The 24,525-nt window shown below is 41.9% G+C and overlaps 1 protein-coding gene across 7 annotated transcripts in view; it reads left to right on the top strand.

The window, feature by feature from the left end:
• Positions 1-24,525, top strand: part of LOC124555410 (serine/threonine-protein kinase NIM1) — a 510,029-nt gene that overhangs the window by 441,904 nt on the left and 43,600 nt on the right. For all 7 annotated transcript variants that reach the window (XM_047129307.1, XM_047129308.1, XM_047129313.1 and 4 more), the window contains one exon: positions 21,342-21,498. In XM_047129307.1, coding sequence (XP_046985263.1) covers positions 21,342-21,498 — 157 coding nt within the window. The remainder of the gene's footprint in view (positions 1-21,341; positions 21,499-24,525) is intronic.

The following is a 24,525-nucleotide window of genomic DNA, read 5'->3' as shown; positions in this document are numbered from 1 at the left end:
AAGGCCGTCGCATTGAACGGAGATAATGTTAAAAAAAATAAGCTTCTATAGCCAAAAGAGTGGGTTTTAATATGGTGCATTGGATTCCTGAATAAAAGCAACCTGCTTCCAGAAAAAAAGATGGGTTACGTTACTTATTCAACGCCCCTAGTACTAGGGCAAGAAGAAAGCAAGTGTATGATTTAGAGGCGCTACGACGTTATGTTCATATCGAATTTCAGTATATGCCAGTATATGTTAGCGAAAGAGAGAAACTTCTTTTTTCCTTTTTCCATAACTTATTCTTCATTAAAATTAACAAAATCTTCTTTCTATCGGACAAGCAACTCCTTTCCTTTTTTGTGATCGTCTCTACATTCCGTGCCTGTAGTTGCTTAACAACACTAAATCAACCTGCAGTATCTATTGGCTCCGAATCAGCATAAGATATCAGTGTTCAGGTAAGAATTGCGGAAGTCAGACAAAGGCAATTTTCAATGCGATAGGGTCTGCACCTGCAACAAATTTTTTGAAAGCTGCCATTCTCTTTATTTCAAGTACGATTGTACAATTTCGGCCTTAGACCATTTTCAAGTATCTAAAACGGAAGCATTATACATTGGATACATTAGTGACACATGTGGTTTTGATGTAGGAGTAAGTCATATCTGTAAATTTACTAGGCGCATTACAACTTAATTTATGGGTGAGTTTTTAGTAGTAAATTTTGTCATGTATGCCGTAGCTCATAAGACTCCATTTTATGCTCATAAAATAAACCCGATATATTTTACGCTATTTTAGGAGCACGTTACTTTCAAGCGGTTGTTGCAAAGCTCTTCTGTATAAGGTCCATGTTTTAACGTACTTAACGCTGACTTACTTAACTAACTTCCTAGTGTTAAGTACGTTAAAGCATGGGCCTTATACATAAGAGCTTTATAACAACTGCTCGAAAGTAACGTGCACCTAAATTAGCGTAAAACGTCTCGTATCCTTTTTAAGAGCATAACGTGGAGTCATAGGAGCAGCGATATACATGGCACAATTTACTACTAAAAAATCATCCATAAAGTAAGTTATAAGGCGCCTAGTATATCTATAGGTGCGAATTGTTCCTACGTCAAAATCACAAGTGTCACTGATGTATCTAAGATATACTACTTCCGTTTTAGACACTTGAAAATGACCTAAGGCCAAGATTGTACAATCATAAATGAAATAAAGAGAATGGCAGCTGAAGGCATCACGAACTCTTTCAAAAAATCAAACGAAGGTGTTATACCGCTAGGTTATCTTACGGATGCGGAACAATCACTTTAATCCATTCTAACTTTAACAGCATGGATTCCCTAAATTTTACCTGGTTCTTTCGTTTTTTGTGAGACCTTAAACATTAACAAGAGAAAGTGTGATAATAGATTCGGGAAAAATTATGATTAAGGCTGAACACGTTTTAGAGTTGTTTTACACGTGGATTAGTGATGAATTATACCTACGATATACAGGCTGGCCCAGGAAAAACGGTCAGTATTCAGGAATACGACAGTGACGATCATTCGAATAAAAAAGGGTAGTAACCATGGTCCCTAAAATGCATACCTCAAGCGCTATGAGCACTACTACATCGTGGATACTATGAAACAAATATATTCTGCTGCAGTCCTAGTGCTTTCCATATTTTGGGAGGACGTTGTATGGAACAACAAAAGAATAGCTAAGTGAACATGTATTCTACAATGCTTACCTTAAGCGAAGAAATCCATGAAATCTCTTGTACAGAGCCTCTGTACACTTCTTCCAGCATCCAGGTTTCCCTTCTTTGCTTAGGGCTGGTTTACCATCTGAGCTCTTGATATTCATACAGCTGCTTCTCTTTTCCACAAAAACCGCTTTAATTTTTCTGCAGGTGGTATCTATATTCCCCTAGTGAAATATGCTTCTAAATCGTTCCTTTGTCCTCCAGCCATTCCTGCTTCGCCGTTTTGGACTTCCTGCAGTCTCATTTTTTAAACGCTTGTATTCACTTTTACTTGCTTCATTTGCTGCATTTTTAAATTTTCTCCTTTCGTCCATTAAATTCAATATCTCTTGTGTTATACTAGAATTTCTACTAGGCCTTGTCTTTTTGTGTGTTTCTCTGCTGCCTTCACTATTTCATCTCTTAAACCTACCCATTAGTCTTCTACAGTATTACTTCCCCCTTTCATAGTCAACCACTCTCTAATGCTCCCTCTGAAACTCTCAACAATTTCTGATTGTCTCAACCTATTCAGTTCCCATCTCCTTAATTTCCTAATTGTTTTCTATTTCTTCAGTTTTAATGTGCAGTTCATAACCAATAAATTGTGGTCAGAGTCAACATCTGCCACTGCAAATGTCTTACAATTTAAAATGTGCTTCTTAAATTTCTATTTAACCATCATATAATCAGTCTGAAACCTTCCGGTGTCTGCAGTCTGTTCCACATATACAAACTCCTTTTATACTCTTAAAGTGTCAGCGATGATTAATTATATTATGTGCAAAATGGTACCAGGCGGCTTCCTCTTTCATTCCTTTCCCCCAGTCCATGTTCACCTACTATTTTTCTTTCTCTTCCTTTTCCTGCTATCGAATTCTAGTCACATATCACAGTAAAATTTTCGTTCTCCTTTAACAACCCGTATATCTTTTACTAAATATCTACAGGCTCAGACGGATAACAACTCCTACATCTACAAGAAGAGGCATCTAAATAGTATCTGGATTTTGTCAAACCCACTTACAAGTTTCTGGCCGACCCTAAAAAAAGGTGTGTTCATGGCAAAACCCAGAATCCAGATGAGTCTCTAAATTCACTCAGACGGAAACGATGCCCTAAACCCACATTTTCATTTGCTACAGATGTCAGAATTGCGACTTCTGACGCAGTTCATGTATTTAGTGATGGGAACGTTAGGAGGATAAAGGCATTAGAGAGAATGGGCTTCAAGGTAGAAAATTTCACTCAAGTCATTTAGAGAAAAATAGATCTACAGCGCCTCTCTACAGCTGAAGGAGGAGGAGATTAGTGTTTAACGTCCCGCCGACAACGAGGTCATTAGAGACGGAGCGCAAGCTTGGGTGAGGGAAGGATGAGGAAGGAAATCGGCCGTGCCCTTTCAAAGGAACCATCCCGGCATTTGCCTGAAGTGATTTAGGGAAATCACGGAAAACCTAAGTCAGGATGGCCGGAGACGGGATTGAACCGTCGTCCTCCCGAATGCGAGTCCAGTGTGCTAACCACTGCGCCACCTCGCTCGGTCTCTACAGCTGAAAAGTCGGTTGAAGACGTGGTGTAAGGGAAAGGAGGTAGAAACAAGAACCAGAAGAGAATCCTTGAAGCCAAATAGGAACCTGAGTACAAATCTGGGGCCTCCTGGAGAGGTGACATGAGGGAAACGTTAGGTTGAACTTTGAACTGCATTTCCTGAAAATTATCTTTTCTTAAGTTTATGCACGTTTTTCTCAGAATTCATGAAAGTTATAACTATGGAAGTTCGCACACTCATTTCTATAAAACCAATAAATGTTGCCTCAAGAGTAAATTTTGAAATTCTGAATGCGAACTGAGATATGAGGCAAAGTACTTGGAATTTTGAATGAATTTTATAATATATTGATAGACAAAAATTTTGAAAACATATGGAGACCGTGAATGATACAGCAGATGTGCAGCAAGTGAGATTATGGATAATCTTTCACCACGACCGCTCTTACCCCAATAAACCAATGTTTTTATACTTTAAAACTGCGAATAAGTGGAAAACCAACAAAATATTTCAATTTCGAATTTTCATTTTACTTCTGTGTAAGGATCAATCCACAGACCAAATTAAATTTCTTACAGTATTGGAACTACTCTAAATCTATGATCACACTCCCACGTTCATAAAGTAGCTAAGATCACTCTTATATAGGTTCGCAATGTGGAAAAAGGGAGAAATAGCTCTAAATCGTCACGGGTATCTGTACTGCGCAAGCGGTAGTAGGCAGTAATTTCAGAAATGGAAAATCCAGTCAGACAGATTGAACTGAAGACCTTCACAGCTACTGCAGTATAGGTGGGAGATAGCAATTAAACTTATGCGTGTGGAGTACAGTCCTGTTTCTACCAGAAAAATTTCTTCTCAGTCTCCAGTAAAACTAAAAAGGATAACCGCAAATATTACGGCCATCACGGTTTGATACCTCTCACGTTTTCAAATAATATGATGCGTGCGAATATCATCTTCCCGTTCTACCATTAGCTAAATTATAGTACAGCTCACTGACATCGTTCAGTTTTTCATTTGTCTCCTGTGTGAAGGCATCAAGACATCTGTACCCGCCTTCTTGAAGGGACACTGACTGGTGGAAAATGGCGAAATATCCGCTTGAGACAACATTGTATCAGGATCAGGCGTAAAAAAAGCTCGTATTTGTCTTAGGTAAGTATACATGTTGAAGACTAGACAGGATATTAATCAGAAATAACAAAAAATGTATGAATACTATTTAATTGCGATATAGTAAATATGGAAATATATTTGTATGAAGCAGAGAAAGACGTAAAAGATTCTGAAGAAAATAGTATTGTTGATTAGACAGCAACGAAACACCTGCAATATTTCATACCACAAAGCGGATAGAAGGAAAAGGAAGATGGAAAGTATGCGGGTACCTGAAGAAGCTGAATTGGACTACTTACAGATATTCACGGTTGAACAAACAGTGAAGTATGGGCTTATTTTTGGTCTGTTTGAAAGAAACGTAGACTGGTAAGTTACTAAGTTGGTACAGGCAATAGACTTTGTTAAAATATGGTTTAAGTACAAGCGAAAACAAACCACCAGCTATAAAAATCTATACAAAGGAGGAGATTAGAATGCTGAATACAAACTTTATGAATAAAGCTCAGAAAATCATATATATTATTTCTCAATGATGTTTTTTGCCGGTACCCCATCTCCCTTATCACGTAATTAAAATTAATGATTGAGACATCATTTTCAAGATTTCCTTCGCCACTGATGATGAAAAATACACATGTAGTTTAAAGTAATGGTTTTCGTTAAACTGTCATTTACTATAACAATGTAGAAGATGTCATCTACTGACAATATGTTTAACTGACATACACGACAGCTCTTACACTATAACGCGATTTCGGCCATAAACGTCAATGTAAAGAATTTAGAAGGCGCCGTCTATTGACCATCTAATTTTACTATGATGCATAACAGCGGTCGGAGTTGTTTACTTCCATAGACGCACTAAGTGTTGTCGATCTACTTTCAGGGGACATTGTGAATAATAATCTACCTCATGGATGCAACATAATTCTATTTGCTGGAAATTTCCGTCAAGTATTACCCGTCGTTAGACATGCCAATACTAGAACCACTGTCGAAACTACAGTTACACGATGACCGTATGATCTCATGTTAAAATTCTTAGTTGACACAAAATATGAGAGCAAATGGTGATCCCGCTTTCAACTAATGGTTACTTAAATTGGGTGTGATTTATAAAATCGAACAGATTACTTCAAGGAAGTGATCAAAATTCCTAAGCATTGTTACTCTAATTACGATAATTTTATCGCCGGAACATTCAATGCCAGATGAATCTATGAACAAAATGATTCGCAGTTCTATTCAACGTCGATTCTGTGTCCACAAAATGCTGATTGTAGAACAATTAATAAACATGTCATTTAAAATTTGTCACTTGGAGAGGCAAAGGCTTACCTGAGTAGTGATTCTGTTCAACTTGAAGGAATGAACGATGTTCAGTTGTACCAAGTAGAATTCCTTAACTCTTTAAATCCGTCCGTTTTACCACCTAATCAATTATTTGTAGAGAAAAATGCTATTGTTATATTAATTAGAAATATTAACGCCAATCAGATCTATATTAATGGTGCAAGATTAATGGTAATTACCCTTAGGCGAGTGCATCATCACTGCTAAATCCATTAACTCCGATGAAACTGTCCAAATATCCCGCATTAACCTCACACCTTATGATCCAATCACGGCTTTCCACAGGGATCGAATGAAGGGTAGAGCCACGGGTCGTAACACATCTGAAATGTAACGTCATCTCGAGTGCTAGTGATAAGAGGCCGTTGGGATCCAGCACGGCGTTCCGTATTACCCTCCTGAACCCTACATTTCAGCAGGATAATGCACGACTTCATGTTGCAGGTCCTGTACGGGCCTTTCTGGATACAGAAAATGCTCGACTGCTGCACTGGTCAGCACATTCTCCATATCTCTCGCCAATTGAAAACCTCTGGTCAATGGTGGCCGAGCAATTGGCTTGTCACAATACGCCAGTCACTATTCTTGATGAACTGTGGTATCGTGTTGAAGCTGCATGGGCAGCTGTACCTGTACACGCCATCCAAGCTCTGCTTGCTCAATGCCCAGGCGTATCCAGGCCGTTGTTACGGCCAGAGGTGGTTGTTCTGGGTACTGATTTCTCAGGATATATGCACCCAAATTGCGTGAAAATTTAATCACATGTCAGTTCTAGTATAATATATTTGTCCAATGAATACCCGTTTATCATCTGCATTTCTTCTTGGTGTAGCAATTTTAATGGCCAGTAGTGTATTAGTGTCAGTTTGAAGTGTATTCTAGCACTCAATAAAAATTACATGGTTTGGTTTTATTTCACTTTTAACGTCCCCTCACAATTCCCTGATGACACTACAGCGCTCCAGTTCCAGTACCCGCTTTTGGTTTCAATCGCTCGAATCAGGGTCCCGCTCTAATTGATGGGAGAACTTCTTCTGTGGATATGTCTAAATGCATGTCCTACAGTGCATCAGGATACTGTACCACAGTGTATAGAGAACGAAAGTCCACTGTCAAAAATAGACGAGTTACTAGGGTGGAAGGACCTGGAAGAACCTAACAGCGGTTAAACTGATTAATAATAAAAAAACAGACAAAATTACAAAATATCAAATTCACAAACAGTGTTTACAACATGAAAATTTATTTCATCGTATGGCTAGGGACCCCGTCGGGCAGGCCGTTCGCCGGGTGCCGGTCTTTCAAATTGACGCCACTTCCGCGACATGCAGTCGATGAGGATGACAGGATGATGATGACGGCACAACACCCAGTCCCTGGGCGGAGAAAATTCCGCGACCCAGGCGGGAATCGAGCCCGGTCCCAGAGGATTGACAATCCGTCACACTGGCCTTTTTTTGTAGATATCATTTTATTCTATATTGTTCGTTGAATTTGTTCGGGGCGGACGTCCGACGACACCCGTTCAGGTTCTTTGTTGATCCGTTCACTCAGTTTTTTGTTACAGAGGGTAGCTAACCCTCTGACCGAGCACTGAGCTACCGTGCCGGCGTCCATTCAGCTACCGGGGGCGGACGACATGAAAATAACTGTAGAAGTCTTACCATAGGGAAACGGAACATCAGTGTATCATAAGATATCCGATTTTAATTGACAGCAGTAAGCAGTACATATATGAAGATAGTAACTGTTCTCGAAAGAGCTGATACCATTGATGACCGTGCAGCTTCTCTAGAATAAATAATTAATGAAACCCTCACTTGCCGACAGGTGGTGTTGATACACCTCGATGGGAACAGCTGAAAATGTATGCCCCAACCGGAACTCGAACCCGGGATCTCTTGCTTACATGGCAGACGCTCAATCCATCTGAGCCACCGAGGACACAGATGAATAGCGTGACTGGAGGGACTTATCCCTTGAACGCTTCTATTAGGTACATTAAGTATGTAGATTGTGGACAGTTGGGAATGTGGGTCTCACTGGAAGCGTGCAAGGGATAAGTCCCTGCAGTCACGCTATTCATCTGTGTCCTCGGCGGCTCAGATGGATCGAGCGTCTGCCATGTAAGCAAGAGATCCCGGGTTCAAGTTCCGGTCGGCGCACACATTTTTAGCTGTCCCCATCGAGGTATATCAACACTTGTCGGCAGCTGTGGGTTTCATTGGTTATCATTTATTCTAGAGAAGCTGCACGATCATCAGTGGTATCTGTTATTTCGAGAACACTTACTATCTTCATATAAACAGGGTGGTCCATTGATAGTGACCGGGGAAAACATCTCACGAAATAAGCATCAAACGGAAAAGCTACAAAGAACGAAACTTGTCGAGCTTGATGGGGGAAACCAGATGGCGCTATGGTTGGCCCACTAGATGGCGCTGCCATAGGTCAAACGGATATCAACTGCGTTTTTTAAAATAGGAACCCCCATTTTTATTAGATATTCGTGTAGTACGTAAAGAAATATGATTGTTTTAGTTGGACCACTTTCTTCGCTTTGTGACAGAAGGCGTTGTAATAGTCACAAACGTATAAGTACGTGGTATCACGTAACATTCCGCCAGTGCGAACGGTATTTGCTTCGTGATACATTAACCGTGTAAAATGGACCGTTTACCATTTGCGGAAAGGGTCGATATCGTGTTAATGTATGGCTATTGTGGTGAAAATGCCCAACGGGCGTCTGCTGTGTGTGCTGCTCGGTATCCTGGACGACGACATGCAAGTGTCGGGACCGTTCGCCGGATAGTTACGTTATTTAAGGAAACAGGAAGTGTTCAGCCACATGTGAAACGTCAACCACGACCTGCAACAAATTATGATGCCCAAGTAGGTGTTTCAGCTGCTGTCGCGGCTAATCCGCACATCCGCAGCAGACAAATTGCGCGAGAATGGGGTATCTCAATAACGTACCATATTTCTATGCACCAGGAATTGCATGGCGACGACTTTGAACGTCGTATACAGTTCTGCCACTGGGCATAAGAGAAATTACTGAACGATGATAGATTTTTTGCACGCGTTCTATTTAGCGACGAAGCGTCGTAATATGCACTATTGGGCAACGGAAAATCCACGATAGCTGCGACAAGTGGTTCCACGACCTCGGCGGGTTAATGTATGGTGCGGCATTATGGGAGGAAGGATAATTGGTCCCCATTTTATCGATGGCAATCTAAATGGTGCAATGTATGCTGATTTCCTACTTAATGTTCTACCGATGTTACTACAAGATGTTTCACTGCATGACAGAATGGCAATGTACTCCCAACATGATGGATGTCCAGCACATAGCTCGCGTGCGGTTGAAGCGGTATTGAATAGCATATTTCATGACAGGTGGATTGGTCGTCCAAGCACCAACCATGGCCCGCACGTTCGCCGGATCTGACGTCCCCGGATTTCTTTCTGTGGGGAAAGTTGAAGGATATTTGCTATCGTGATCCACAGATAACGCCTGACATGCGTCATCGCATTGTCAATGCATGTGCGAACATTACGGAAGGCGAACTACTCGCTCTTGAGAGGAATGTCGTTACACGTATTGCCAAATGGCTCTGAGCACTATGGGACTCAACTGCTGAGGTCATTAGTCCCTTAGAACTTAGAACTAGTTAAACCTAACTAACCTAAGGACATCACAAACATCCATGCCCGAGGCAGGATTCGAACCTGCGACCGTAGCGGTCTTGCGGTTCCAGACTGCAGCGCCTTTAACCGCACGGCCACTTCGGCCGGCTATTGCCAAATGCATTGAGGTTGACGGACATAATGTTGAGCATTTATTGCATTAATGTGTTATTTACAGGTAATCAAGCTGTAACAGCATGCGTTCTCAGAAATGATAAGTTCACAAAGGTACATGTATCACATTGGAACAACCGAAATAAAATGTTCAAACGTACCTGCTTTCTGTATTTTAGTTTAATAAACCTCCCCGTTACCAAGTGCTGGTCTAAAATTGTGAGCCATATGTTTGTGACTATTACAGCGCCATCTATCACAAAGGGAGGAAAGTGGTCCAACTAAAACATTCATACTTCTTTACGTACTACACGAACATATAATAAAAAGCGTCTGCCATGTAAGCAGGAGATCTCTGGTTCGAGTCCTTGTCGTGGCACACATTTCCAGCTGTCCCCATCGAGGTATATCAACACCACCTGTCGGCTGGTGAGGGTTTCATTAATTATCATTTAATGAACAGTACATTATGTAGGCTCTGCACTGACCCGGTTATGTTATGGAGGTCACTGAAATATTTGCGGACAATACGTCTGGATAGATTAAGGTAACGGAGGAGGAAATTTGAACACTTGATTGTAATGTTTGAATAGGCTGAGCGTTCTTAAATTCATCCATTTATCTAGGTAAATCAACAAGGGAAAGTATGTGTTTGTTACGTACTTAAATAACGGTACTTCCCTCCGGAATATTAGAGTTGGGTTTCTTGGATGAAAGAGCTTAAGTGAGGAGGGGAAACTCTGCACATCGTTAACTTTTGAAGAATTTTGTATGGCGTTTCCATGAACTTGTTTAGTAACGCCGAGGAACAATGAATTAAATAAACTTGTATACCTATTATTTAAAAAATTCTAAATCACTTTTTACAGTAAGTAGGAAGGGTACTTCAGGTGTGATACTTCGCTCATTTCTAATGCGGTTCACATAATCCAACAATCTGGGTCTTGTTTGAGATTTCATCTGAACACCCAACTTGAATAACGCTAAAAAACGGGATATGATATTGACAGTCGAGTAATGTTCGTATTTAACATGTGGTCAGCATATGATTCATTAAAGTCGAAAACTTATTTGAGATGGATATTACTCAGGGGAAGCAGCTGGCCTGGCTTTTCGAAAAAATTTTGAAACGGTTTTTGGGATACCTACTGAAAATCTAATTCTGGATGTGCAGTGGGAATTTGAGCTTCGCTAGCCCAAAATACAAGACAAGTGTCAAAACGAACGCTAAAATTACCACAGTTCAACCAGCAAATGAATCACTTATTTTCGGACAAGAACCGAGCATGTTCGATGTTTTTCTTTGGGTGTGGTTGGACAGCCATCAAGAATTTATTAAAACAAATAATTTTTTCTTCGAGGCTGTAGAGATTTTAATGATCGAAGATTTATACTGATAGATTGGCCCTTTTCGACATTTTCGTTGTTTTCAAGTGCATCTGCACAAAAGAACAATAGAATCAAACTTGGGATATTGCGTCATAAAGTAATATATTATTTTATGAACCAGTTTCATTTCTTTTGTGAAAAGTCACTTAAAATTACAGTTTTGAAAGGTGATTAATTGCATAGTATAACTTCTTGTTCAATAAAATCCAAAATTAAAAGAACTGATTACATTTAATATTCTGCGTGTTTCAAAGCCTTTACATCAAACTAGGGTGATACATCACATTATGGTGAACAACTTTTGTTAGAGAAAAAATGTTTGCTGACGGTTTCTGGCAACACTAGGAAGCCTTTAATATTCATAGCCCACGAGACGACGAGATTTCACCAAACTAGCAGGGTCTACTAACCTGATGTGCTGCATACTAACCTCTCAGTAAAGTGATGGTGGTTTTCAGCAGCAAGTAGAAAACCTTGGTCTTGCTCCTTGCTTCTTTGAGCTCCGATCAGAAGCCTGGTATTTCAGGCAATCATATTGCTAACTAAGTAGTAAAAACGTTCATGTCGTCCAAGAATAAACAGCATACCTCGTGGATCAAAAAAGAGCTAATATATCTAAAATTTCAGTCTTCAAGCGTTTTAGAACTCACTTTCCCATTCACCCTAGTTGAAACAGAGGTAGCTTTAGCGGCGTGATAATACACATCCAGAATTTTTATTCCATCTTGGGAAAAATGCCAGACACTGGCTGACTCGCTTCTTTTCTATTATTTTGAAGACACGAATACTTCCCGAAGAACTGAAAAATACAAAAGTTGTGGCAGTCTTAAAATTTACCAGTCATTAGATCTTCTCGAGAACTTACGGCCAATTTTCCTGCTTAATTGTACGTGTAATCGATTGGAGAGACTCACTTACAATAAAGTGAATGGGTGTATTTCAGAACATATTGTAATAGAATGAGCGGGATATGGGCCTCATCGAAGCTGCAACGACCAGGTACTAGCTATGACAACTTTTATACAGGCCGGTTTCCAAGGTAAACTAAAAAATCTGTGGCCGTTATTGATCCTATGGCAGCGTGTGACACCCTCTGAAGGGAAACGATGATTTACAAATAACTGAAAATATTTGAATGTCGAACAACAGCATCTCTCATTGATTACCATATAAGTAATCGATACTTCCATGTTTACTTGGATGAAAATAGCTCAATAAGGAAACCAAGTAATAAACTTCCACAGGGCTCAGTTCTCGCACCTTTCCTGTTCAGCTTTGTTTCTGACCTCCTAAAAACATCTTCAGGAAAATTCTGCTATGCAGACGATATTGCTCCACCTTTTCAATCAATAGAACTTGGTTCGTCAGGGGGAACACTAATAGAACACTTAGCGGACGTTAATTCATATTTCAAAAAATGGAGACTGAACCACAGTACCTGTAAGAGCTAGGTTTGTACTTTTCACCTTAAGAACAAACAAGCTGAAACAGCTCAAGGAGCAATTTGGTGGCAATATTCTGCGTCACAAGAAGTACCCCAAGTATCTTGACATATATTCGACAGCACTCTATTTTACAATAAACATCTGGCACACATCAGCCAGATGAAAACTCAGCCTATGTTGCATACCCGGGGGACCTCAATGGAGACTTTTCGTACATCATCTCTTGCACTGGTTTTATAGGTCGCGGATTATTGTGCTTCAGTGTGTTGTAGTAATTGTCAAATCAGCATCGTAGATGCGCAGCTCAGTAACACGATCCACATGATTATTGATACGATCAGACCAACTCCTGTCTACTGGCTTCCGCTGTTAAGTAATATCTACCCACCACGGCTTCGCAGACCTTCGTTAGAAATTTCCATTATATTCAAAAGAATAAGGAACTGCCCATTCATCTCGACTTAGCTGTCGTTCGAGACACCTGCACTACTGAACGCAGAGCAGATAGCTTCAAGCAACACAAAAGGAAGAGTTCTCTGGGACAAGAATCGTCAAAAAATCGGAAATTTTCAAGAACGGGAATGGTTCAATAAATAGAAGTGTGATATTGTGTGTGTCGAACTTGATGGTAAACTATGGGTCAAATTAAATACAATCCGCACTGTACGTGGTCGGTGCTCTGACTCAATCTGTAAGTGGGACATTGTGGAGTCTCCGAGTTGTGACGGCGATGCAAGTGATTCAAAAGTTAGAGCAAAATGTAAAATAAAGTTTTGTCAGAAATTGCTATATTTCAGAATTACGCAGAAGAGTAGGGATCAGAAGTGCAACACAAAATTAATCCTTCTCAGAAAGCAACAGCATGAAGGGATCAGAAATTCAACTCAAATACATACTGCTCGTTTACTCCAGGACATGTTCAAAATGATTTCCGTGTAGCGAAGACAGTGACGTACTAGACTTCTTACCGCTATCACAATGTTGCATGCTCCGTTCATCTCATTCTGCACAACTGAACGGCAATTTTCAGCTGGGTGCTATAGTTGTGCTACATTCTCCATTGCAACACCCTACACGAACTCCCTGAGACGACCCCCAAGTCCAGGAGTTACGACCCGGAGATCTGGTGGGCCAAGCAACCAGTCCTGCACGACCTGCCCACTAATTGGGATAAGTAACTTTGAGATACTTCCTTGCCACCCGACTGAAATGTGCAGGGGCACCGTCGACAAAGCAGTGTCAGTCGATATGTAGGCGAACACGACAGGCTAAAAGTTTGTACTGTCCCATGATGAAATACCTACCACAAATGACATTATGCATCATAACTCGGAAACAAAGCAGTGTCAAGCACAATATTGTTTCCAGTTTAACTCTTATTTTCATCCATACATTACGCCTATGTAGTGTGTACAATTACTTTTGAATCACCCTACATAAGAGAGCAGTGCGTCCTACTATGCTACAAGGGCCGAGGGCATGTGGAATGATTTTATGAATTCCAGTGCCACAGCGGTGGAATGGATTAGAAACCTAGATACCAACATTTAGTCGCTTTATTTTTCTTTCGTGCTATGACATTCATTAATACTATAAATATTTTGCATATGGGTGTCATACGGATTATGATTATGATGATGATGATGATGAAGATGATGATGAACTGGGAAACTTTAAGAATACGTGTCTCTGAGAAAGGGAAGGCCTCAAACATGGCCAACCGATTCGGCTCATACTTGGCAATAAAATAAAAGACGGCAACTTTTGGCTGTGTCCCCCCCCCCCCCCCTTCCCCACGATTTTGAGCATTTTTCATCATCACGTATGGCGGCGGCAAACACATATTTCACTAGAGATCGAGGAAAGAAACTGTAGCGACTAATGTTTATGTACCTATAAGGTACACACAGTTCAACGAAAGCTCCACTGTCGTAGTGAGCACGCCATGTGTAAGTGGAGCAGAGAACTTGTGTTTGATCCCCGAATTCACTTTTTCTTTTTAATTGCAGTCTTTCCTTGTCGAAATTGGCAGGACCAGGAGTGTTAATAAGGTTTGTAGATCAATAATGAATAATGACAAGCTTGGCAAATAAATTTTTCAATCGACTTGGATTAGTAAAAATTTAAAATTTCGAGCCTCGTTTTAAGAACTGCTGCGCATTTGTCACGAGGTACAGCAGACAGGGCGACGTTTGTTGACACCCATGCACGGGACGGATTTTTATTTCGAGGCTTCAGCGTTGTAATGTGCTTCTGGAAGGCAAGCGGTTATTGCCCAAACGCGCGGTTGCAGCAGCGATTCATAGCATAATTCATGATTAACTTTCAGCACCGATTTTAAGGCGGTGTTATCATATGCGTTGCATGCATAACAATTAATTCCCGAAAAAGAAGTATTTTAAATGGAAACAAAGTCTTACGCTTAATCTTCAGGGGAACGATGTAGTTGTTCGAAGATGGCATTCATTAGGTCTTCTTCATGTCGCGAGTATACTTCTTCGGAATATGTAAACGACAAACAGAATCCATGTAGTTATTCGAGGGAAAGTGAGAACATGTACCAGAATGTGTGGGAGAGAAGTTGTAAGGCGACCAGGATTGAAATTTTAATTCTTTACTAATCCATAATGTTTGAGAAATTTTGTCGACTACCTTGTTTGTATTACTTATTGGTTTACTTGCCATTCTAACCCTCCTATTCCTACCATTTCCGATGCGAAAAAATACAAATAAAAAATCTGCTAAATGCATTTGGGAATCGAACGCAGGTTCCCTGTTCCCCAGCCAAATATCTTGCGCGCCACGTCAGACTTGCTTTGTTGGAGAACGTTTATCTTTCAAGATTTAAGCGATAGACGTAACAGCCTTTTTTCTCGATTTCGAGAAATATATACATTTGCGGACCCCACGTACACTGTGTTTGCTTCAACTTGGGACAACCAAATATCTCCAAAACTACCAATCTTACGAAAAATGTTCTAGATTAAGAGTTAATGTTAATAAAGTGCCACAACTGGCTATCTCCTAACCACCGCTGCTACGTGTGTGGGATCAACCTCGTAGTTTCAAATGGGAAGCACTCCTTCAGTTTTTACTGTATATTCGGATTCTACACCAAAAAATACATACGATTTACCAAATCATTGTTTCCCATTCGTTGCAGTTGGCGCTGTGATGGACAAATATGAAGTGTATCTGATTTTGTAATTAAGAACCGACGCATTTGATACTACATTTCATTTACGATGTAAATGCAAAGCTTTGTGTTCCTATAATTGATAGTGATGTTCAAACACTACCTGAATGGTGCAAATGTTATTGTACAGATCAAAAAGTATGGCTAGACACTGCCATTTCTGGCAAATAAACTACTTGTGTGGTAACATAGTTTTTTGTTCCCTATGGAGTTATTGTGGTGAGTCGCCAAACCATCGGAATGCTTGATTTCGTTGCCCGCTCTCGAAACCCACCTTCAGGGTGGCTGATTTTTGTCTGGTAGAATACAAACCACAACCATTTTAATGAGGTAAAATGTTCATGAAGTGAAGTTACAGGCACGCATGCATTGGATACTCACCGAAACCAAGCACCTCAATGGTGAGAGGCAAGGGGACTCACCGAAATGAAACATGCCGATGGATCACCCTAAACGTAGTTCCTAACCAGACGTTGAAACCACTAACCATGTTGTACTGCACAATCTTATTGACAACACTAAAGTAAATTTAGAACATGAATATCAACCGTTAGGACACAAAGTTTTACATTTGCATCGTAAATGAAATGCAGAATCAAATGCGTCGATTCTTAATTTCAAAAACAGGGACACTTGATATTTGTTGATTACAACACCATCTACCACGAATGAAAAACAATGGTTTGGTACAACGTACCTATTTTTTCGGCGTAAAATGCAACAAAATGGTGGTGAGTTGCTTCCAATTTAAAATACAAAGTTGACCCCCCCCCCCCCCCCCACACACACACACAGGGGGAGGGTGGTTGGTTAGGTGGTGGCCAGTACTAGCACAGACGGATGTTCCCTTTATTATTTATTAGCTTTTCACCTAGAACATTTCTTTCGTACGACGCGTCGCTTTCGCGATATTGAGTTGTCTTCACTTAAAAAAACACCTCATATACTCAGTTTTCAATTATTTGTCGATTCCGTCAATCTTGAGTCCACTGCGCGTCATGAACTTTGTGGTTGGTTTTCTCAAAAAGAAGAGGAGTTAATCTAAAATATCTTTCATTTTAGCTAGTACACAAGCGATCTGCCAAATATAAGACGAACCGGTTGGTGTCTGAGGACTTCCCTTTGTAAGCGGAGGAAGATATTTTAGAAGCGAATCACAAACTTTAATTTAACTTGGCCTGCCACCTTTCACACGCAGCAGATGACTGAATTATAGGCAACACACAAGACATACGCACGACACAGTGCCTACGCCTTGCTGCCCCTCATGGGCATAACCAGTACAAAATCACGTCTAGCGTCGCTGGGAAGAGTCATAGAACGTTTTGTCTATAACTGAAGTTGCTCCCCATGACGGCCAGGGTACACGTGGCGGTCGTCGGCTTCTGAAACCAGTGTGATGAATTTGTCTCTGTACAGTCTTGCTAGAAATGGAGTCCTGACGCCTCACAAAGAAGTTGGCGGCGATGTGACTTTAAACAGACCGTCAGCTTCCCTTTATGGCTTTTAGGGGGCGCCGTTATATCTGTTAGTCAAACGCTCGTGGTCGTCCTATACGACGGTTAACGTGTGTGTAAACTTTGTCTCTGCGCTGTTGACCTTAGAAATCCCAATTCTTGTGTGATATAGGATACGTTATGAGCTAATCGTCTTGCAGCGAATATCATCCCACGTTAAAAGTTGGTTAGCACATGACGTGCTGCCATGCTCACTGCACATGTCTGTAAAAGACTGCTCAAATATTTTGTGTGCACTTACGTCATACACTGCATGTAGCCGCAGTATTCGAACGACACGTTCAACACATCTAAATATGGGACAACCATTCCCGTAACCTTTGGCCACTTAGTTTATTTTAACTCTCGATGGTTTCGTTTCTCGAAACAAGATTTCATTTCAGTAAATAACCTCGTGGAAAATTAGAATTTACGATATACTCTCCCAGTGGCGTAACTATAAATACGATAGTTGAAACTTTAATAGTGCCAACTGCATATTTGTAACTGACAAAAAAGACACAATTTTCAAAGTTTTACTGTCCTTATTGTCACCATCACTGTGTATAGCTTCCTGCCTTGCATATTGAAGTCATAATATACCTTCAGCAGAACCAGTTGTACTGACAGTACGAATGAGACGGTCTATTACCCGACGGATCTCTATAACAATTCTGAAGCGAGTGCAATGAAGTGTTTCCTTCATTTTAGGGGCCAAGTAGAAGTCACAGAGGCATAAGTCTGGAGAGTATGATGGATGGTACAGCACTTCCAACTCATATTGATCGAACAAATCAGTCACAGCTAGTGTTGTATGCGCCCGAACATTGGCCGATAACATGATGGACTAGTCTGCAGAAAGAGTCACCACATATTTCTCAAAGCTGGCTGCGGGGCTGTGTTGCAAAAATGAACAGTGATATAGCGTAATGATAGTATCCCGTTGAGTAACAGTGCGCGTTAGAATAATACAATCACAATAGTGCACGAGAATCACGATAAATTTCATGTTGCTGCACTTTCGGTAGTCGTGGTGACCGGTAATGTAGTCATTAGAGTGACTGGCATTTCACATATGGCTCGTGTGATTTGGCGTAATGATACTTCATAACAAAGCCTTTCGTCCGTTTTCATAGCGTTCAAAGTGGTATAGCAACCTCGTACTCATTTTTGTATTTACGACAAATGATGCGAAACTCAAAATGATGCAGTTTTTCTCATGCGCAAGCGTTCCTTCAGAATATGAAGGATAGTCGTGTGCGCCAATCCTGTCTCTCGGGCCAGCTCACGCATCGTTTAGCTTCTATCACTGTTTATTAACTCCGTGAGAGCGCGCACGACGTCTGAACCGACACCTGCCTGAAGAATGACTGGCACATTTTGGCGCCCCTTGTACAAAGCTTTTAGCCACCTAGCCACTGTCGTGATGATGTACGTCCTCTAACACATTCAGTTTTTATCCGTCTCCATTGTTCTTGTTTCGTAAACGTCATGACAGCAATATATTAGACCATCCACTACTAGACTTTTATGTTCGTACAGATTTCCCATCGTTTTGAACTTTAATCGAGACAACGGGCAAACGCCTTGAGGCATTTAAGATGTGGTTGTATAGGTAAATGCTAAGTGTACAGATGAAATTACAAATGGACAGATGAAATTACAATTAACAACACTCTCCGCAAAATGAAGAAAGGAGAAGTCTAAAACACAGTAAAATAAAAAAAAACTGAGTACATCTGAAAAGTACTGCCTCCTAATTTTTTATTCTGTTCTCAATATCTGTTGAGGCATTACATGTCATGCATATCACTCAGTCGACTTTCCAGCTTCGCCGACGCAAGTTGCAAGCCTCTGCCGCTAGATGGCTCAGAATTGTAGCGTGTAACATGGCGGTGTGTAACGTAACAATGTCTGTGCTTAAGAAATACCATGCTATAATCGAGTTTCGAATTAATAGAGTTCGTTCACACATGGAGCACACTCTCTTTCAGCATGAAAATGCCACATCACACACGAACGCTGAGACATCTGCAGCGATCCGACGCCTTGAGTTCACTGTCATCCATCATCCTCCATATAGTCCCGAAATGGCCCTGCCCAATTTTCATCTGTTGCCAAAATTTAAAGAACACGTTCAGGACTTCTCTTTGACAGTGATGATGCAGTGCAAGCAGAGATGAGCTTGTGGCTCCGTCATCATAGTAAAACACTCATCAGTGACGGTTTCAACAAACTGGCCCCTCGTTGGGTGATGTGTTCGATGCCAGGGTGACTATGCTGAGAAATAAGTAAACGTGAAGAATAGAGAAGTAGAATGCTAAATAAAAGTCTTTTTCATTTAAAGTGTTTCAGAGTTTTCACATAAGAAATTCGGAAGCATTACTTTACACCAGTATCTCTGCTATAAACACTGAGGTGACAGAAGTCGTAGGATACCTCCTAATATCGTGTCTGATCTTTTTTTACCCAGTGTAGTGCAGCAACTCGACGAAACGTGGAATCAACAAGTCGTTGAAAGTCCCTTGCAGAAATATTGAGCCATGCTGCCTCTAGAGCCGTCCAAAATTGAGAAAGTATCGCCGGAGCAGGATGTTGTGCGTTAACTGAACTTTTGATGTATACCATAAATGATCGATGGGATTCATGCCGGGCGACCTGGATGGCCAAAGCATTCTATCGAGCTTTCCAAAATGTTCTTTAAACCAATCGCGAACAATTGTGGCCCGGTGAAATGGCCCATTTTCATCCACAAAAATTGTCTGTAAATGGTCTCCAAGTAGCCTAACATAACCATTTTCAGCCAGTGATGGGTTCAGTTAGACCAGAGGATAGAGTACATTCCGTCTAAACACAGCCCACTCCATTATGGAGCCACCACCAGCCTGCACAGTGTCTTGTCAACTTGGGTCCATGGCTTCATGGTGTCTTCGCCACACTCTAACCGTGCCATCAGCTCTTACCAACTAAAATCGAGACTCATCTGACCAGGCGATGGTTTTTCCAGTCGTCTAATGCTGAAGATTAGATGGGTAGATCACATAACTAATGAGGAGGTATTGAATAGGATTGGGGAGAAGGGGAATTTGTGGCACAACTTGACAAGAAGGAGAGACCGGTTGGTAGGACATGTTCTGAGGCATCAAGGGATCACAAATTTAGCATTGGAGGGCAGCGTGGAGGGTAAAAATCGTAGAGGGAGACAAAGAGATGACTACACTAAGCAGATTCAGAAGGATGTAGGTTGCAGTAAGTACTGGGAGATGAAGCAGCTTGCACAGGATAGAGTAGCATGGAGAGCTGCATCAAACCAGTCTCAGGACTGAGGACCATAACAACAACAAGGTTCAACTGATGTCCTCACGAACCTAGGAGAGGCGCTGCAGGCGATGTCGTGTTGTTAGAAGAGGCACTCACGTCGGTCGTCTGCTGTCATAGTCCATTTACACAAAATTTCGCCGCACTGGTCGTAAGGGATACTTTCTTCGTACGTCCCACATTTATTCTGCGGTTATTTGAAGCAGTGGTGCTTGTCTGTTAGCACTGACAACTCTACCGAAATGCCGCTGCTCTCAGTCGTTATATGAAGGCAGTCAGCCACCGCATTGTCCGTGGTGAGATGCTACGGCTGAAATTTGGTATTTTTGGCACATTCCTGACACTGTGGGTATCGGACTATTGAGTTCCCTAAATATCTCCGAAATGGAATGTTGCAAGCGTCTAATTCCAACTACCATTCCACGTTCAAAGTCTGTTAATTGCCATCTTACGGCTATAATGACGTCGGGAACGTTTTCACATGAATCAGCTCAGTGCAAATGACAGTTCCGCCAGTGCAATGCCCTTTTATAGCTTGCGTACGCGAGACTGCCGCCATCTGTATGAGTGCACTTCCCTATACCATGACTTTTGTCACCTCAGAATATGTAAGTAATGTGTAGTACAAGCGACATTATTTGAACCCGTTGCGTTACGTCTCTACGGTATTGTTGCCACTTTTGAAGTTCCAACCGTCGTAACTCATCAACTGCCCCAATCACTTCACCTGACAAATTTTCTTCTAGAACGCTTGTTACAACTGGGTACATTTTACGGCCCTCAAAATTTAAATAGAGAGCTTCGTGTACTTGCACTTCGACATGCCGCAGCTTACGGCCATTGAATATTATTCTGCTCCCAAATGTCACTGCTGAACACATGTGAGCGGAAGAGTGGAGGATTGGTGTTGAAGACAGAATGTGACTGCGTATGGTGTGCACAGGCTGTACGAGGTTGTGGAGACGTACAGCCGGCTGCACCTGGTGATGGAGTACGCCGGTGGAGGTGAACTCTTCAACAAAATCACCAGTGCAGGCCGCATCCCGGAAGAGGAGGCCAGTCCACTATACGCCCAGATCGTCGCAGCAGTCGCCTTTATGGTCAGTACAAGCTTCTGTCTCCGCTTCGCTGTCACTTTCACGAAGTAATTCATGTTGCTTATCATTTCCAAAAGCAGATTACATTTATATATGATGTGAACAACTGAACGAACATGATTAATACGGCGTTGTATTACCTTTATCCTATAGTACACCTGCCTAAATGAATGCATGCAACACCTGACTTGCTCCTTGAGAGATTTTGCACCAACTCGTATTCAGTTCAGGCGTTAGTTCTGTCGGTAACGATGTGACAACCAATCCACGCAGCCGTCTGTGCTGACTACAAAACCTCGTCAATGTTCAATTCAAGTTCTTGGTCAAGGAGTAGTGTCCACGTACAAACTGCGTTTTCGTCTAGCTAACCTGAACAGCACCAGAACGAAAGGGGGAGAGAGTCATACTGAAGGTTTGTAAGAAATCAACATCTCACTTAAATTCTGGTTGTAAGCAATCTTTAGAGAGTAAAAGTAGGATGTATGGAATACCCGCAGTCTGTGACACAAACACTTACAGGATTAACTCTGTTTCGCTATACGAAGCACGCAGCCCCATGGATAAGCTTCTCTGTGGCTCCACCATATATGGTTGCAAGTTGTTATTGCAAATATAATGAAGGATGGCTCATCGGACAACGGTATGCTCTTCCAGCCCTAGTCACTGCGTACTGCAGGATCTTCGTCACCATATGCATCGTGATAACGTATTAGTGATGATCACATGTTTAAATACTGTCGGTTAGAGTAGCCCTCGTCGAAATGTGACTGTACCGACAAGACCTTAGAAATACTTAGTGAGATAAAACATTTTTTTGGCAGCTTTTTCCTTCAGTCTCCTTAGAAGCTCCAAGATCTTGATCACTGGCGATAGCTTTCCGTCCCGTAGTACTCCTCTTCCATGATGATTCGTATATTCTGTAACCAGCTGGAACAGTGCTTTGCGTGCTACACGTAGTGAATTGGCAGCCATGGACGATATCAGATTCAGTGAATCTTTCGACAGATGCGATATCTGTGCATTCTGGGAATCATGAGATGTCCTGAATTGATCGTCATACGGCTAGGACTGTTGTAAATATTATGGTCGTGTAACATGGACAATCTGTGTAGTTTATTTCGTAATCAGGCTTAATCATTGCCATAATTCAGGCTCTGTCTAGCGATACTTCATTACGTTTGTAATCAATAACACGTGCTTGACGTGAACAATCTTTGATCTAGGTCATTCACCCCACAGTCGCAATTGGCACCTTTCCTATGCTAGTGCTTTTGTTGGTGTCTTTTAAATTATGATAACACAAGTATGTTAAAACCCCGGAGGAGATTATACAAACACTTGCAACTACAAGCATACAGCAGTTCGTGTTTCATAAAACAAAGCAAATCTGTTGTAGGGACGTTCCAGGCGAGAACAATCCGTAGCACAAGTACTGACGTTATTCTTACAGGTGCGGAACGTTTAATACCTCGCACCTCCGAATTGCCCCGGCGCCCCCCAGTTCCTTGGTGGAACGATGCATGCCGTGACGCAATACGTGAATGGCGACGTGCTCTTCGCGTTTTCAGACACCATCCTACTTCGGCCAACTGTATCCGCTATAAGCAGTTCCGTGCGCGATGCCGTCGCGTCATCCGCGATAGCAAGAAGGCAAGATGGGACTTCTTTACTAGCTCCTTTAACACCTTCACTCCCTCCTCGGAAGTTTGGAGTCGGATTCGACGGTTATCTGGCGCGCCTAGTTTCTCCCCGGTCTCTGGGCTCACTGTCGCGCATGATACATTAGTGGGCCCCGTCGCAATTTCTTACTCATTGGGTCAACACTTTGCTGAGATTTCGAGCTCTTCAAATTACCCGCCAGCGTTTCTCCCGACGAAACGTGCAGCGGAAGTTCAACCTCTTGCCTTCTCCTCTCACAATCGCGAAAGCTATAATAATGTTTTCTCCATGCGGGAACTCCAACATGCACTCTCTTCTTCTCGCTCCCCCGCCCCAGGACCGGATGGTATCCACATCCAAATGTTGCTGCAGTTATCATACCATAGACTGCGTTACCTCCTTCACCTTTATAATCGAATTTGGACCGACAGTACTTTTCCCAGACGACAGCGGGAAGAAATCGTCGTTCCTGTTCCGAAACCTGCAAAGGACAAACATCTCCCCTCTAGCTATCGCCCCCATTTCTCTCACGAGTAGTGTATGTAAGGTTTTGGAGCGTATGGTGAATTGCCGTTTAGCTTGGTGGCTGGAGTCCTGCAGTCTTTTAACACCTACACAATGCGGTTTCCGAAAGCATCGTTCTGCAGTTGACCATCTTGTTGCTCTCTCCACTTACATCATGAACAATTTTCTCCGGAAACGCCAAACAGTTGCGATATTTTTGATCTGGAGAGAGCATACGATACCTGTTGGAGGACAGGCATCCTCCGCACACTGTTCTCTTGGGAATTTCGAGGTCGGCTGCCCCTTTTTCTTCGCGAATTTATGGCAGAGCGCACATTTAGGGTGCGGGTGGACACTACTCTCTCCCGTACTTTCTCCCAAGAAAACGGGGTACCCCAAGGATCCGTGCTAAGTGTTGTACTGTTTGCCATTGCCATAAATCCAATTATGGATTGTCTCCTTCCTGGTGTCTCGGGCTCCCTCTTTGTGGACGATTTTGCGATCTACTACAGCTCTCAACGGACCAGCCTTCTTGAACGACGTCTTCAAGGATGTCTCGATTGCCTCCACTCTTGGAGCATCGAAACAGGCTTCCGCTTTTCGCCCAATAAGACCGTTTGTGTTAATTTTTGGCGTCGTACGGAGTTTCTTCCACCTTCCTTACATCTAGGACCTGTCAACCTTCCGTTTTCGGACGTCGCTAAATTCTTGGGTCTTGCTGGTCCCCCCGCGTTTCCTATCTTTCGGCTCGCTGTCTGCGATCCCTCAACATCCTCCGTGTCCTGAATGGTACCTCCTGGGGAGCCGACCGAGTGGTCCTTCTCCGCCTCTACCGCGCCTTAGTGCGCTCGAAATTGGACTATGGAA

Source organism: Schistocerca americana, chromosome X (genome assembly GCF_021461395.2).
Source record: "Schistocerca americana isolate TAMUIC-IGC-003095 chromosome X, iqSchAmer2.1, whole genome shotgun sequence".
NCBI lineage: Eukaryota > Metazoa > Arthropoda > Insecta > Orthoptera > Acrididae > Schistocerca > Schistocerca americana.
The sequence above is the reverse complement of the archived record's forward strand: the minus strand, read 5'-3'. Positions and strand labels throughout refer to the sequence as shown.